The sequence below is a fragment of the Podarcis gaigeae genome, assembly GCF_964106915.1.
Source record: "Podarcis gaigeae genome assembly, chromosome: 5".
Lineage (NCBI taxonomy): Eukaryota > Metazoa > Chordata > Lepidosauria > Squamata > Lacertidae > Podarcis > Podarcis gaigeae.
Window position 1 is genome coordinate 21,552,418 of NC_139681.1, and position 14,681 is coordinate 21,567,098.

The following is a 14,681-nucleotide window of genomic DNA, read 5'->3' on the forward strand; positions in this document are numbered from 1 at the left end:
TTTGAATGTGTTCTTGAGCACACAACTGCAGCCACCACAATGGCACTAGGGGAATAAGTCCGTTCCACCTATTGCTGCAAGAGAAGTGATGCCCATTTCCAAGTGCTGTCTGTCTCTCCTGTTCCACCAGCTTGTGGGGAGGGGAGAAAGAAAGCTATGTTTTGCAAGCAAGAGCAGCAAAGCAGAGACGCTCCACTTGCAAACGCCAGCCTTGTGTCTCCCCTGCTGATCAATGGTGGGGAAGAGAGAAATGAGCAGATCGTCATCCCTGTGCTCAGTGTCCCTTGGGGTGTGGTTCTTGCTGCTGTGTTGTCACCAGGGTAAGATGCAGATTGCCACCCCTCTCACCTTGCCACCCAGGACACCATCAGCTCCTCTCTCTCTCTCTCTCTCTCTCTCTCTCACACACACACACACACACACACACCCTCAGTCCAGGTCTGGCAACATATTGTGTGCATAGATTGATGCATACAGTTGCATATGGATAAGCATCATTGATTTGTTAGGACTCAGTCATAGCACAGTGGGCAGGATTATAGCTTTGAAGACTATTTCCAGTAAAGTAAAGCTAGCAGTGGTGTAGCTGCTTTTTGCACGCACAGCAAATCTATACACCATTGTGAATTCCGTTTCACATTTGTCTCTACTGTCATATTTTAAGGCAGGCTGTTTTGTGGCAGCAACTGATAATCATCATAATAGCCACACAAAAACAAGGTCTCATACAACTGCTTCTTAGAGCTAAGCCCCAAAGACAGATGCCAGTTTTCGTGCCCAGATTTGTTTCTCCTGTTTTTACAAACGAAATTTCAAATGCTCAACAGGATAAACCCGCAGAACATACTGACATGATACTTTGAGCCCTGGCTGTGGAATGGTGCATGCTCACATCTGTGTTTAATTTAGAGACGAACATTGTTGGTGGCCACCAGAAAGGCCTGAATGGACTGGGAATCAAGGCAGGACATGGAGTTTGCCACTGCTTTCCAGGAACTAGCTGTTACTGCGAGAAAGATGATATCAGAGGTAAGTCTGAAGTTTATTTACTGACTTTACGCTTGTGCTATTGAATGCTCCAACACTTCCATCTTTGATAGATAAAAAATTCTATGTGTGTGCTCTTCCTCTCTCTCTCATATGCACATGGGATAGAAGGGTGCATACAGGACACAACCGCAGATGGAAACTGAAGGATAGTGTATTTCTTCCTGCCAAGGAAACATTCAGTACACAATGAGATTTTGATGTAGGAGCACATTGAAACGAGTGATCATCCTCATGCCTTCGCTAATGGAAATAAACTTCCACACATAACTGTCACCATCTCCTTACTGACTGCCCTCAGCTCACTGTGTGCTGGTTGTGGATTCTGAATTCCACATGCCTATGACTTACAGCTGGGATATGTGCTCTCCACAACACCCCAAAGCATCTCCCTGACTATACTGTAAAGCAGCACACATTGTGTGAGTTGGGGGCAATTGTGTTGTGAGCTTCCTTGCCCCAAACCCTTGTCAATGGCAAGCACTCATAAGATGCTGGCTGCAACTCATTTGCTAATAAAATCAGCTTCCAGGGGATGGGAAATTCCCTGTGGCCATGTACACTGATTGCACTATGGTAATAGTAGTAGTAATACAATATGGAGATAATTATTGTGATGTTTAGATTATCATTTTTAAATAGAGATGGAAATGAAGAAAGAGCAAGCACTTTTAATTTTCCAAGGACTCCCCCCCCCCCCCATTTAATGGCTGACATTATCCTTTAATTAACTCTTGATCAAAAGGAAGATTGAAGAAAATTAAAGATTGAGTGAGATGGGACTGAAAAGAACTAAAGACAGAAGGAGTATCTGAAGCTACACAGTTGGCTTGATTTGGCAACACTGATCAATGCAGCCTGCTGATTTTAGGGAGCAAGTATAGCAGCTTTTTAGCAACAGTAAAAGCTGCTTTAACATTTGAGAGTACGTTAGGTAGCTGATGTAGGTGTTCCTCTACTTCCCAAGTTGTTTTCTCCTAATACTTGCTTTCAATAGAGATGCTTTAAATGTGACTGTTAATTGGCATGGAAAGAAAAAAATTGCGGCAAGTGCCATGACCAAATTATTCTTTATCCACAGAGCCATTGTGTGATTACATGTGCAAAACTGTGATTGCAGGAGGAGTCCTGCTATCCTTCATTATTTCGGTACTCCTTTCTTCCTACTTCATCCATCGCTATCACAAGAATTCTCCAAAGCCACCTATTGCTTCTGCAGAGATGACCTTCCGCCGCCCTGCCCAGTCATACCCCATAAGCTACTCATCGACAAATGTCCGTCGACCATCAATGGACTCTGAGAACCAGATGTCAGTAGACACATTTAAAATACCTGTAAGTTTTTCCAGTTTTCAGCTGCTTACCATTCAAGGCATATGGAGAACCAGCTTCTATTTACTGCTGCTGATTTACCAAGTGTGAGGAAGAGTTCCTGTTTTACTCCCACCATTGTATTCTAACAGCTGCCACCATGTATCTTTACTATGTCTGCTGTTTACTAGAGCCTTAAATCTACATAGTAGCAGTGGTACTTTCAGTTTGGCATAAAACAAGCCAGGTTCACAATATAAGTAAATAAAAGTAACAAGTTGTTCTTCAAAGGGTAAAATAAGGTAGATATTATACCATACCCTCCAACATTTCTTCAGTGAAAATAGGGACATCCTAAAGAAAAGTGGGACATTCCAGGATCAAATAAAAAACAAGATGGCTTATCTAAATCAGGGACCTCCTTAGAAAATAGGGACACTTGGAGGGTCTGCTATACTTAAACCAGTTACTGTTTCTTGAAGATTTAGGTTTGCTCTAATATAGGCTACTGTTACTTTAAATGGTAGTTGCTTGTAAATATGGAAAGTTACACAGAAGTGAAGGAAAGGAGGAGGGTAGAAGAGGAAAAACTGGCAGCAGGGAGAGAGGGGGAGCAGAAATGAATGGAAGGAAGAGAGGAAAGGCCCTTCTTGAAGAGATCAGTTCCGACCTCTGGCAGGAGTAATCTGTCTCTTTTCTGATAGTTGATAGCTGTCTTGGGCAGAGAGATATACAGTGGTACCTCGGGTTACATACACTTCAGGTTACAGACACTTCAGGTTACACACTCTGCTAACCCAGAAATAGTGCTTCAGGTTAAGAACTTTGCTTCAGGATAAGAACAGAAATCGTGCTCCGGCGGCGCAGTGGCAGCAGGAGGTCCCATTAGCTAAAGTGGTGCTTCAGGTTAAGAACTGTTTCAGATTAAGAATGGACCTCCGGAACGAATTAAGTACTTAACCCGAGGTACAACTGTATGGAAGGTAGGCAGAAAGAGTTAAGGGGGGCCCTACTCACAAGAGGCACTGGCCCCACCCACAGCTGGCGTGCAGCTACCAACAATTTATCCCTTAGTCAATGCAGGGGGTGGGAATCCTATGCATAATGCTACTTATTAATATAATTCATTCAGTTTCCTTTCTTCGCGTTTGGCTGATGTTCATATGGAGTTTGAGATCTTGGAAAACAACTTGCAAGTTTATCTGCCTGAAAATTAGACCCATATGAATAGAAAACGTTCCATTCAATTCTGTGGTTGTTCCACCTAATACAATAGCTTGTTTGTTAGTTGTACGTCCTTTGGTATGGAACCATAAATGACCGCTTGTTCTACTGGAATGAACAATTAGATTACAGTTAACTAGTCCCTCCAGAAGTCTGCAACTAATTATTTTAGCGTTTCCTAGCAACCTGGTTTGGCTGCTCCTCACTGCAGCTGTATCAGCCATACTAGTAAAATATTAAAACCCATTTGCTTGAGAAAATTTCAGCTTTTAAAAAGTCAAACAAATAGCAGTCTTTTTAAAAATAAAAAGATAGCTTGCGGTCATCATGGCCACCTGCATTTAACCGGAGCTTTTGTTTTACTATGATTTGAGACTACATGTTTGCATACGAAGTTCTGCTGACTAGGTCAGGAATGGCCAAACTTGGGTTTCCCCGGCCTCCTTGCTATCCTTCCTGTGTCATATTAGGAGTCTCAGTTGCTATGCATTGCTGCTTCCTACTTGGCAGACAAGCCTTTCGTTTGCCATGGGGAAGAAGGGTGACTGCAGAGAGCCTTCCAGCGCACAGCCTGACCCACACAAGCTGACATAGGGAAGAATTGCAGGGGCTGTGAGAGTCACATGCTGTACTTCCACCCCTCCCATTTTCTAAAAAGTGACGTCTCGTCACTCGGGGGGGGGGGGTGCCTCACTTCCGACAGCACTGACTTGGCTGAGCACCATGTAAGCGAACCACATGCTGTTTTTGCACCAATAACAGATCACCCTTGAGGCCTCTGTGTCACTGCAAAGGCCTCTGAGATGGCTTGTGTGTTACTAGCTGGAGGATGAGGTAAGATTTGGCATGTGACATTCTCCAGCCTTGCTTGCACATTGCAGGCTCCCTTTCCAGTCAGGTTCTTGAACCTGGCTAGACTTCTGTAGGTGCAGCCAATATACTGGGGTAGGAGAGCTGAAAATATAAGCTGCACCTTTAAAATTGGAAGGGAAAAAATAATAATACCTGAATCTAAGCCACTCCATTCCTCGCTGCTCCTGGCTGCATATTGGGGGGAGGGGAGCCGCGCTGCATTGCTGGCAGCCTTTCCCCTTCCCCGCTCTCTCCCTTCCCAACCTCAGGGGAGAGAACAGGGGGCTGTGTGTGGGGCAGGTGCCGCTTTGCCGCGCTCCTGGCTGCATACAGTAAGGTCGTGAATATAAGCCGCACTTTAACTTTTCACGCTTGGAATTTGGTGGGAAAGTGAGGCTTTTATTCAGGCCAATACGGTAATAACAATATATTTCACATATGGCAACCAAGACACCCCTTTGGTTTCAGATAGTACATGGGTTGTCAAGTCTAAAAAGCCCAGGACACAGAATTTTAGAGGCCTCTAGCAGCCATGGTGGCTCATTCACCAGAAGTAATGTATTTAGCTTTAACTCTGGAAGTGTATACTCGATTCTGACCAAACTAAGCCTAGTGATATGTATTTTGCTCTAGGAGTCTTAGTTTGGTCAGAATTGAGTATGCACTTTCAGAGTTGATGCTAAATGCATTGCTTCTAGTAAATGAGCCACCATAGCCACTGGCATTTGCCCTGGGCCACTGGAACAAATGAGGTAATAAATAAATAAACTATCACATAAAAATGAAGAATAACATCAATAGTGGAAATACTCTTTGAACCCATATGCTACCTTAATTTGCACCAAATAATTTTATGGAATCTAGTTTATGAAATGATCACAGACACAGAGTCACAGGTTACCAACCTTAAAAGCCCTGTTATAAGCTATGTGGAAAAAGCATCCAAATTAAAAATGCTCACTTAATGCCTAAGCAAAACAGAATTCTGTTTAAATGGTAATCTGGTGCACATACATGAAAGGACAGAGGGTGAAGGCTCAGTTCCAGGAACATTAAGCTCAATGGGGTTGCTAGTGTCATAGCCTTAAAAATCCTTCTCTGCACAACGGGGAATCAATGTTGGAGGCATTTGGGGGAGCTTTTGCCAGTGAAACACTGTCTTTTTGTGCATCTCATTTGTCTCCCTAGGCTATATTTAGATGTTAGGGGATGGTACTTTCATAGAGGCATGTATGCTGTTTGCTTTTGTTTCTCTGTTGGTTTATACAGTCATCACTGTTCTGTGACTGTCAGGCTTGATAGGTTCCTGAAACAGAAAGGCAATTGTCTGAGATGAATAGTTGAATTCTAAAACAAGCCTCCCTTCCCCTTCGGTTTCCTCAAGCTTATAAAACGGGGAAATATTTTTACCCAAGAGCATTTACTTCTCATTTCTGGCAACACTGGTGGCCAGGAGCGCAGATAGTTTTCACCCTAATTGCCACCTATCATGTGCATATACTGGCTTCATAGTTTTATAAAAGGCAACTGCACCTGGGAACTTCCGGGTTGGGAACTAGTCCAATAAATTTCCATGGATTGTGTGTGATCAGGCCTCAGAACCTTCTTCAGTGCAGAAGGAGTGTGTCACTTCAGCCACTGTGTTTGGCAAGCGGGGGGGGGGGGGGCATTTGGGATGGCCAGGTATATATTATTGCTCTGCCAAAAGTTATCTTCTGTGGTTTGTTCAACCATTATCCATCAGTTAATAAGAAAAGAAAGTGAAGGTTGTCTCTAGGCCTGGGCAATATATCAATATGAGAAGTACGAGGAGCAGACTGTGTTGTCAGCTTCACTCAGTAGGTATCACTGGTGAAACCGCCACCACTCCTGAGTCCCTCTGTTAGCGACTTTCTCCAGCGAGTGTTGTTAGCAGAGGAACTCAGGAGTGGTGACGGCTTCACCAGTGATATATCATGGAGTGAAACCGCCATCCCACTCTGCCCTCATACTGCACAGAGGGACTAAAAGGCTGCATCTGCATCTTTTAACTGCTTGGCTGAGGAGTGTTCAGTTACCGTTCCCCTCAACTGAGCCGTTAAAGGCTCCCCCAGCCCGGCGCTGGCTCCCACTCAACCGGGAAGAGCACTGGGCATGGCTCTGCTGGGGATTGGGAGCCCTCTTGTGCCCCAGCTAAGCGTACAAATAAGTTGCCTTGTCCCAGACAGCTAGGGGCTGGGGTGAAACCACCTCAGCTCCCATGATGTGGTGATTTCACCAGGCGCCTGGCAGGCTGGTGGCAATGCAGCTTGTTTTATCAACAGTGTGGTATATCGGCAGGCCACAATGTTTGGCTGGTGATATACCGCGATGCTGAAAAGCTTATATCGCCCAGCCCCAATAGACCCATTTTAAAGATATTGGGGGGCAGGCGGATTAAGGTGAAAGGAACGGCTTCCTTTAAAACAAAACCAGTGAGTGTATTGCTCTCTGGCTCCTGGTAGCTCAGCATCCTCAGGTCCCTGTGCTTCAATTAAAGCCCAGGTATCTCCTCCCTTAGGGCTTTTTCAGATCAGGAAGCACAAACAGCCAAGGAAAGGGGAGAGTGCTGGAGAAATGTTTAATGGAAAGAAAAATGCACATACCATTCTTGGCTAACTTGCAACCACCATAAGATAAGCTCAACCTTACACCCACTGTATTATTATTATTATTATTATTATTATTATTATTTGAAATTACCTGCTATTGAGGCAGAAAAGCAGAAACTTCTTTTGCAAGGAAATACAACTATTGACAGATTAAAGAAGGTACTGGGGCCTTCCTTCCCCGTTTGGCAGAGAGAGAAGGCAGGTTGGAAACAGTATCAGATGACCTGCAGTGGAAAGGAGAGGGAAGTGCCCCCATCATATGCTGTTACTCTTCTGTCTCTTGAGATTAGACTTTTCCTCTAACACAGGAAGATCCAAAGTGGGAATTTCCTCGGAAGAACCTGGTGCTTGGCAAAACACTTGGAGAAGGAGAATTCGGGAAAGTCGTCAAAGCAACTGCTTTCAGGCTTAAGGGGAAGGCTGGCTATACTACTGTTGCAGTCAAAATGCTAAAAGGTACTTTTTCTGCAAGCTCCTGGAAATATCTGCAAATGATTTGGTAACTTATGACAGAGGTCCAGCTTGGAAGCAAAAAGCTGCCGGATCCCACATACGTTCCAGCCGGATGTCCTAAAGCGTTCTATTTATATTCTGACATTTTCCCCTGTGCTTCTTTGATGAGGGCAGTCACTTCCACGGGGCACAAGGGCAACTTGACTTAGCTTGGCCAATGTAGCGCACTTAAATTGTCATCTCAACAGAGGCATTTCAAGAGCATTCTAAAAAAGCTGCACTTTTCAGCTTTAGCCGAACTCTTTCCTACAGATACTTTAGAGCACAGTATAAAAAGAGCACCTCATTGTCACACATAAGATGCGAAAGAGCAACATGCTCACCAGATCTTTCTCTCTAACTATAGCTGCTCTATCGATATACAATGGCCAGATCTAGAGTATTTGGTTTGTCACAGCAGAGTGTGACAGAAGCGTAGCAGTAGCTTGGGAGGAAGGCCAGCTTGCCCATGGGTATGCCCGTTGTTCCTTTTGCTGTCCTTCATCTGCCTTCCTTTTCCTGCATGCAGAATGGTCGGGAAACTCTTAGCTTAGATATGTCCAGAGTGAAGAGAGAAAGCATGTGGCCTGGTGCGGGGCCACATCCCCTTTCCCAAGCACATTGGCATTGGGCTGCAGTATATCAGGGGAAGCAGTGATGGGTGAACCACAAGGGAGATGAAAGGTAGTATTACCCATCTCTGCAAAGCAGTAATAACAATTTCAAGTTATGAAATGGTAGGGCTATTAAAAAGCTGAAGATCATCTAGTTGAGATATCTGTACCAGGCAGACCTCAAACAGCAGTTAAGGCAGTATTAGCCTCCTGTTGGCATCCATCTGTCTCGAGAGACAATGGCATATGCCTCTGAGCTGAAGTCAAACTGCTGGAGAATCACAGTGTCTGCTGTGGCTACAGAGATCAGTAACTCATAACTGTTGCCTCGTGTGCTGTTTTTGCTGTGTTAGCAACACCAAAGTGACCTCTCAGGGGCGCAAGCTTGGGCAGTGTGTATGGAGGTCCTGGGCTGCCCAGATGAGAGCCTTGTTGATGTGGTCCAAAGGAAAGCACAGCAAAACATTGGGCACCAGCTTAGCTGCCGGAGTTGCCAGAAGTAGGTGTACTGGACACCATCCAACCATCTTAAGGACTCCAAATTTGGGTAGAGTTTACTCCTTAGTCTTGTCTTCTCCCAAAGATGTCCTGCAAGGTAACGGGACATTAACCTGTATCACCCAGTTAATACTGTGACCAAGCAGGAGCTAGCTATCATCTTGCCTATAGTGCAAAGAGGAAGTTTAAGATACCTTAATTTTCACCATCTGCTTCCAGGTTCCGCTGAGTATGCAGTAACAGTGTTCATCCCCCAATCCCCCCAAGAACAAAGGGATATTAGCCACAGACCTGACTTTTTGGTGCTGAATCACCTGCAAATTATTACTAAAAGAGGAGCAGTTTCAGTTAGATTTCTTCTTTAATGTTCTCAAGTGGTTCTCACTGTTTCCCTTTGCCACCACATCGCAGCAAGTTTTTCAGGCAAGATACTCAAAGCCATCAAAGAATACAAGAGCTTGGATAGGAGCAGTTTGGCCTGTATTTGTTCCCTACCTGCTACATCTTCCTTTGCAATAGAATGATTAGAAGGTTAGGGCTGAGACATGAGGGGTTGTTATGGCAACCCAACTGTTAAAGGTGGGTGTCGGTTACAGAATCTAGTGGAGCAAGTGTTTTCAAGACAATCTAAGATTCATGAAAATAAACAAGCCTGATTTACTTCATGCCTCTCAGCACCCTCTTCTTTGGCTTGGAAGAGGCTAATTTGTTCCACGTGGGTAGAAATCAAGGAAGCACTTTCAATTTCTCTATATATTACTCATTTAAGACATTTTAAACCTGCTCTTCAGCTGAAAAAGGCTCCCAGAGTGGTTTACATGAATAATTAAAACAAGGAACACCTTGCCCCTAATTTGTTTAAGATGGTTATTTGCAGCCAGTAAGTGCCAGAGATCCAGGTAGTATTTCAATATTATGGGAATAGTGTTTGTAATTAATATACGGTATTTCTTCCATTGCTCTGTTCTGCAGAAAATGCTTCCCAAAGCGAGCTGAGAGATCTGCATTCGGAGTTCAATCTTTTGAAACAGGTCAACCATCCACATGTCATTAAACTCTATGGAGCTTGCAGCCAAGATGGTAAGTGAGAGTCACACGTTATACAAGTGGGGACCATTTTAGGCATGTCCAATTTAGCATGACTGCTGACGCACGGGTCCTTCTGGACCTGGAGGAATGGGGTGGGACAGGGGCAGGGTGGGCTTATGCGCATTCTGTCGATGTGCGCTGTGACCTGGAGTGCAAGCCCCGTGGAAATGGGGAGTTGCCTGTATATAAAATAAGAAAGAGACGGTATGTAATCCCCAGAGTGCCGCAAGAGAAGTACAAGCTTGGCACAGTCAATCAATCAGTTTTTCAGTCCTGTGCCCCAAAGTGTCCATCAGCAGAGGAGGCTGTCTTTTATTTCTGCTGTGGCACTTTCACTACTCTAGTCATTCCTACTTGAAAACATATTCCACTGGGGGCCTGTTTTTGGGCCCTACCTTCGCATTGGATGCGATTGCTTTTCTGGTGAAAAGATCAACAGAAATCTGGGCTAAGGAGGCGGCTTGCAGAATCACGGGCTTTATTGGTCAAAGGTGCTGCCATCTTAGATATTGAAATACTCCCATTACATGTGTATTAAAATGATAGTACCTGTGGCCACCTGTTTTGGACATGACAGGGACACTTTCACAGTGATAGGTACAATCCAGCAAAACAAGTAAGAAACACACATACACCTTACTGATAGCTTTATAGGATTTGGTCAATTTATAGGATTTGGTCAATTTATAGGATTTGGTCAATTACCGTATTGGCCTGAATATAAGCCACACCCGAATATAAGCCGCACCTTTAAAATTGGAGGGAGGGAGGAAAAAAAACCCTGAATATAAGCTGTTCCCTTCCTCGCTGCTCCTGGCTGCATGCTGGGTGGGTGGGTGGGAGGTGCACTGCATTGCTGGTGGCCTTTCTTGTTCCTCACTCTCTCACTTCTGGCCTTGGGGGAGAGGACGGGGGACTACACATGGGGTGGGCAGTGTTTGTACCGCACTCCTGGCTGCATACCATAAGGTAACGAATATAAGCCACACTTAAACTTTTCATGGTTGGAATTTGAGGGAAAAGTGAGGCTTATATTCAGGTCAATATAGTAAGTGACAGATGCTTAGTTTAGAAATAATATTCTATGGGATAGTGCAATAAAACAGCCGGAGGGGGAATTATTAGCCTGGTAACATAGGCACTCATTTCAATAGATCTGATGGCAATTGTTGTTGCATAGCAACAGTCTCACATTTGAAGGGGAACTGTGCCTTAAGGGACTGGCATGTGATTTGTTATACTGCCATACTGAAGTTGGTTGATTTGTGCAGCCGTATATTCAGCAGCACCCCCAGTTTCTGAACTTGCTAATCAGCCACATTCATTATATGTTTCCATATGGCACAATTTATAAGAATTTCATTTGTGGCTGACAGCATGTGGGGAAGGTTTTTGTCGTCTCCGAAGCCCTGGGAGCAGGGTTCCACTCGAGTCCCTGGGCTCAGCGTTTTAGTGCCCTGCTTAGCATCTTGTCCCTCCTATGGCTAGCACACGCAAGATATATTACACAAAGTCTATGCAGATGTATTCAATTCAAATAATGTATACAGGCTGCAGCATCCTGCTTTTGTGTATATAAAATTTGGATTCACTTGGCCTGGAATTTCAGGGTGTTGTTATTTTTAAATCAGAGAAGACACAAAGCCCTGCCTAACAAAGATAAACACAGAGCTAGGTTTTAAGGTTGGTGAATGAGTAAAATTGATACAAGCTTCACACTCTCTTGTTAGCCTGGTACAATAGGGGAGAATGCTAGGAATCCTGCTGTTTCTGGTTTGGATGCTTATATTCTCTACATTCTGTTAAAGATGGATAGGAGAGCTTTGAACCTCCAGGCCTCTGTGTTCAGTATTGTAGCATGGGGGAAAGCATTCATGTGGGTGGCTATGATGAGGCAAAGCTTGCTAATGGACTGAAATGTCAGGATCCTTTCTGCAGGAATCTATACTTGAGAGCTTTAACAAACCACTGTAATTAGTGTGCAGGCAGCACGAGATACTGTGAGGATTACCACAGGCTGCAGAAAATAATGTTCATACCTTAAACTGAGTGCTTTTGATTGGTTTCTCTGCACAGACCCATTTGCATAGAAATCTTCCTTAAACATTCCATAAAACCAAGGAAACATCACAATTTATCTGTCCGACTTTGGAAGAAATGCAGCGTAACACAATTGATTGCTTTTCTTAGACAGGATACCCAAAGGCATGTTCCCAGAAATAAGCACTTTTCATTTCAATTGCCTGTCTCCATGGTGGGAGAACACTTCTGAACATAAGAGTTCACCTAATAGCACTGGGTTCTGTTGTGCTCTTTTTCATAGAAAATGTGCCCCTTTGGTTTCAGATAGTACATGGGGTAGATGAGTCTAAAAGCCCAGGACACAAATTTTCACAGCCCTCCAGCAGCTATGGAAGTACATTTACCAGAAGTAATGTATTTAGCATTAAGTGTATAGTTGATTCTGACCAAACTAAGCCCCATAGGATTATGTGCAAATAAGCTTTATATTCTGATTTGCTTGATATGCATAATTTAGGCTGTAATGCTGCAAGGGAGTAAGACTTGGGGATCTTAGTGGGACTCAAGTCTGAGTAAGCATGCATAGGACTAGACTGTTAAAGCAGGTAACAAAATTAAATGGTTTTGTAGGGGTGCAGGTGTTTGTTTTTAAGTACAAGGTGTATAAATCTTGCTGATATGCTGCTTTACTAATTATTGAGAACAATAATTTTTATGTATCTTTTTATGCCTCAGGGCCTTTGTACTTAATAGTTGAATATGCTAAATATGGCTCCTTGAGGAGTTTTCTGAGGGAAAGCCGGAAAGTTGGGCCCAGCTATGTGGGGAGTGATGCCAACAGGAATTCCAGCTACCTGGACAATCCGGACGAGCGAGCCTTAACCATGGGTGACCTGATCTCGTTTGCATGGCAGATATCTCGCGGAATGCAGTACCTTGCTGAAATGAAGGTATGGCGTCCCTCATTCCCACCCTCTCTTTGTGGCCTTCCTAGTAAGCATACATGACAGTTAAACGTCTTTCTTTCTTTTCCCCAAAGCTTGTACATCGTGATTTAGCAGCCAGAAACGTCTTAGTAGCCGAAGGGCGTAAGATGAAGATTTCTGACTTCGGTTTGTCACGAGATGTTTATGAGGAGGACTCTTACGTCAAGAGGAGCAAGGTACAAACACAGTCACTGGCAGCCTGGAATTGATAAATTGATAAGGAAACTATACACATTAGTAAGAGAACTTATGGGCACACACATCGAAACATGTCTAGCATGACTCATCAGTGCACAAACTTTTGTGTGCCTTGAGATTGCGTGGCTATTCCCTCCCCCCCACAGGTGGAATGAATGAAGACACTGGACACAAGTATTTAGGTTAATGGGCGAAAATGGCCACAACTTTATTGATTACAGGTAAGAGAGGTATTGGCATTAGGCATTGGCCCCTATCCGACTATCCGGTCTAACCGGGAAGGGTTAAACACCAACAGGGGGAGCTACCCGAGATGCATATCCCTAGGCGCTCCCCGAGGGGTTACCGCTCGGGGGCGCGTTTTAGGCCCTAGCCTCCGTAGGTTTCAGACGAGGCGTCGCCCCTCGGAGTCCTTTAACGAACTACCCTTCAGGCATTGGGGGAGGTGATGGCGCTCCTCCCCCCGATCTCATTTGCATGACAATACCCCTGCCAGTGCCTACCGCCAAAACCGAAGAAGTTGTGACAATTTGCTACGAGGTAGGCGAAAAAACCAAGTGGCTCCAATAAACAGCCAATTAGCCAAATAGAAAAATTCCTACCCGGCCCCTTGCGGCAACCAGCCGAAGCCCATAGCAATGTCGATGGCAAACCCAAAGGGCGGGTGGGTGGGAAACCGCGTCAGCTGCAAAGGAGAAAAAGGGGCGAGCCAAGGGCTGCCCCGACCTTAAGTGGCCTCTAGAAGGCCCGCCCCTGCCGCCAGCCGATTGGCTGGCGCACGGAGATGCCAACAAGGGGAATCCCTGCTTCCCGCGAGGCTGACGCCAGCCCCGTGGGAGGGTGGGCGGGGTCGAGAGCCCGCAACCCCACCTCCTCCTGAAGCTCGGTAGTGGCATTGTAAAAAGAAACAGCTAATATGGGTTGTGTAAAAACCTGTGTATGTAGCCTTCTGTTTTTGATCTTGTGCAGGGTTTTCCCGGTGCATCCATGTTTTGCTGTAAACCATATGAATGAAATGCACATTTTCTGATAAAAGGCATATGAGACTACTTGACAACATGCATGTTAAATGTGACAAAAGTTAAATGAAAACAAATGGGACATGAGAAGCAGTGCTAAACAGAACTTGCAGGCAGTAATAGTTCTTTATTTTCCTGCCAGGGTCGGATACCTGTGAAGTGGATGGCAATTGAATCTCTCTTTGATCACATCTACACAACACAAAGTGATGTGTGAGTCTATGTATTTATGTTCCCTGTCATGCAACTTAGTCTTTGTACTCATGCTGTGCCAGAACACCTCGGGCTGAAGAGGCCATCTACTCTATAGCTCTGCTGTAGAAAACAGAGTAAGTTGTAGCAGGCTGGATAGTCAGCTTCTCAATCACAAGATACCCAGCATCTCCTGCAAGAAGGAGGTTAAACCTTAGCTAGCAGTAATTCAAGGTTTGTTTAACAAGCTTTTACTGGCCAAGGCATTCATGAAGCCTCACTTTCAGCTAGCTTTCTGCAGTCCTTCAAACACATTTGCTGTAACACTGGAATATCAAGTGAAATGGATTGCTATAATCTGGACAAGGCTGAATTTCCGTAGAATCAGAACCCCTCTAACCCAAGGATGGGCCACCTTTTTTCTGTCAAGGGCAGCATTCATAGAATTGTAGAGTTGGAAGGGAGCACCAGGGTCATTTAGTCCAACCCCCTGCAATGCAGGAATCT

The 14,681-nt window shown here is 44.6% G+C and overlaps 1 protein-coding gene and 1 long non-coding RNA gene across 8 annotated transcripts in view; one reads left to right on the forward strand and one right to left on the reverse strand.

The window, feature by feature from the left end:
- LOC310845466 overlaps positions 1–9,225 on the reverse strand; it is a 35,211-nt gene extending 25,986 nt beyond the window's left edge. Inside the window, exons 1-2 of the long non-coding RNA XR_014564774.1 lie at positions 8,960–9,225; positions 7,156–7,288 (exon numbers count right to left, since the gene is read on the reverse strand). This is a non-coding gene — a long non-coding RNA (uncharacterized lncRNA). The remainder of the gene's footprint in view (positions 1–7,155; positions 7,289–8,959) is intronic.
- The window catches only part of RET (ret proto-oncogene), a 119,433-nt gene that overhangs the window by 91,759 nt on the left and 12,993 nt on the right, over positions 1–14,681 (forward strand). For all 7 annotated transcript variants that reach the window (XM_083740270.1, XM_083740271.1, XM_083740274.1 and 4 more), the window contains 7 exons: positions 910–1,029; positions 2,129–2,382; positions 7,373–7,520; positions 9,641–9,748; positions 12,515–12,729; positions 12,819–12,941; positions 14,125–14,195. In XM_083740270.1, the coding sequence (XP_083596396.1) occupies positions 910–1,029; positions 2,129–2,382; positions 7,373–7,520; positions 9,641–9,748; positions 12,515–12,729; positions 12,819–12,941; positions 14,125–14,195 (1,039 nt within the window). The remainder of the gene's footprint in view (positions 1–909; positions 1,030–2,128; positions 2,383–7,372; positions 7,521–9,640; positions 9,749–12,514; positions 12,730–12,818; positions 12,942–14,124; positions 14,196–14,681) is intronic.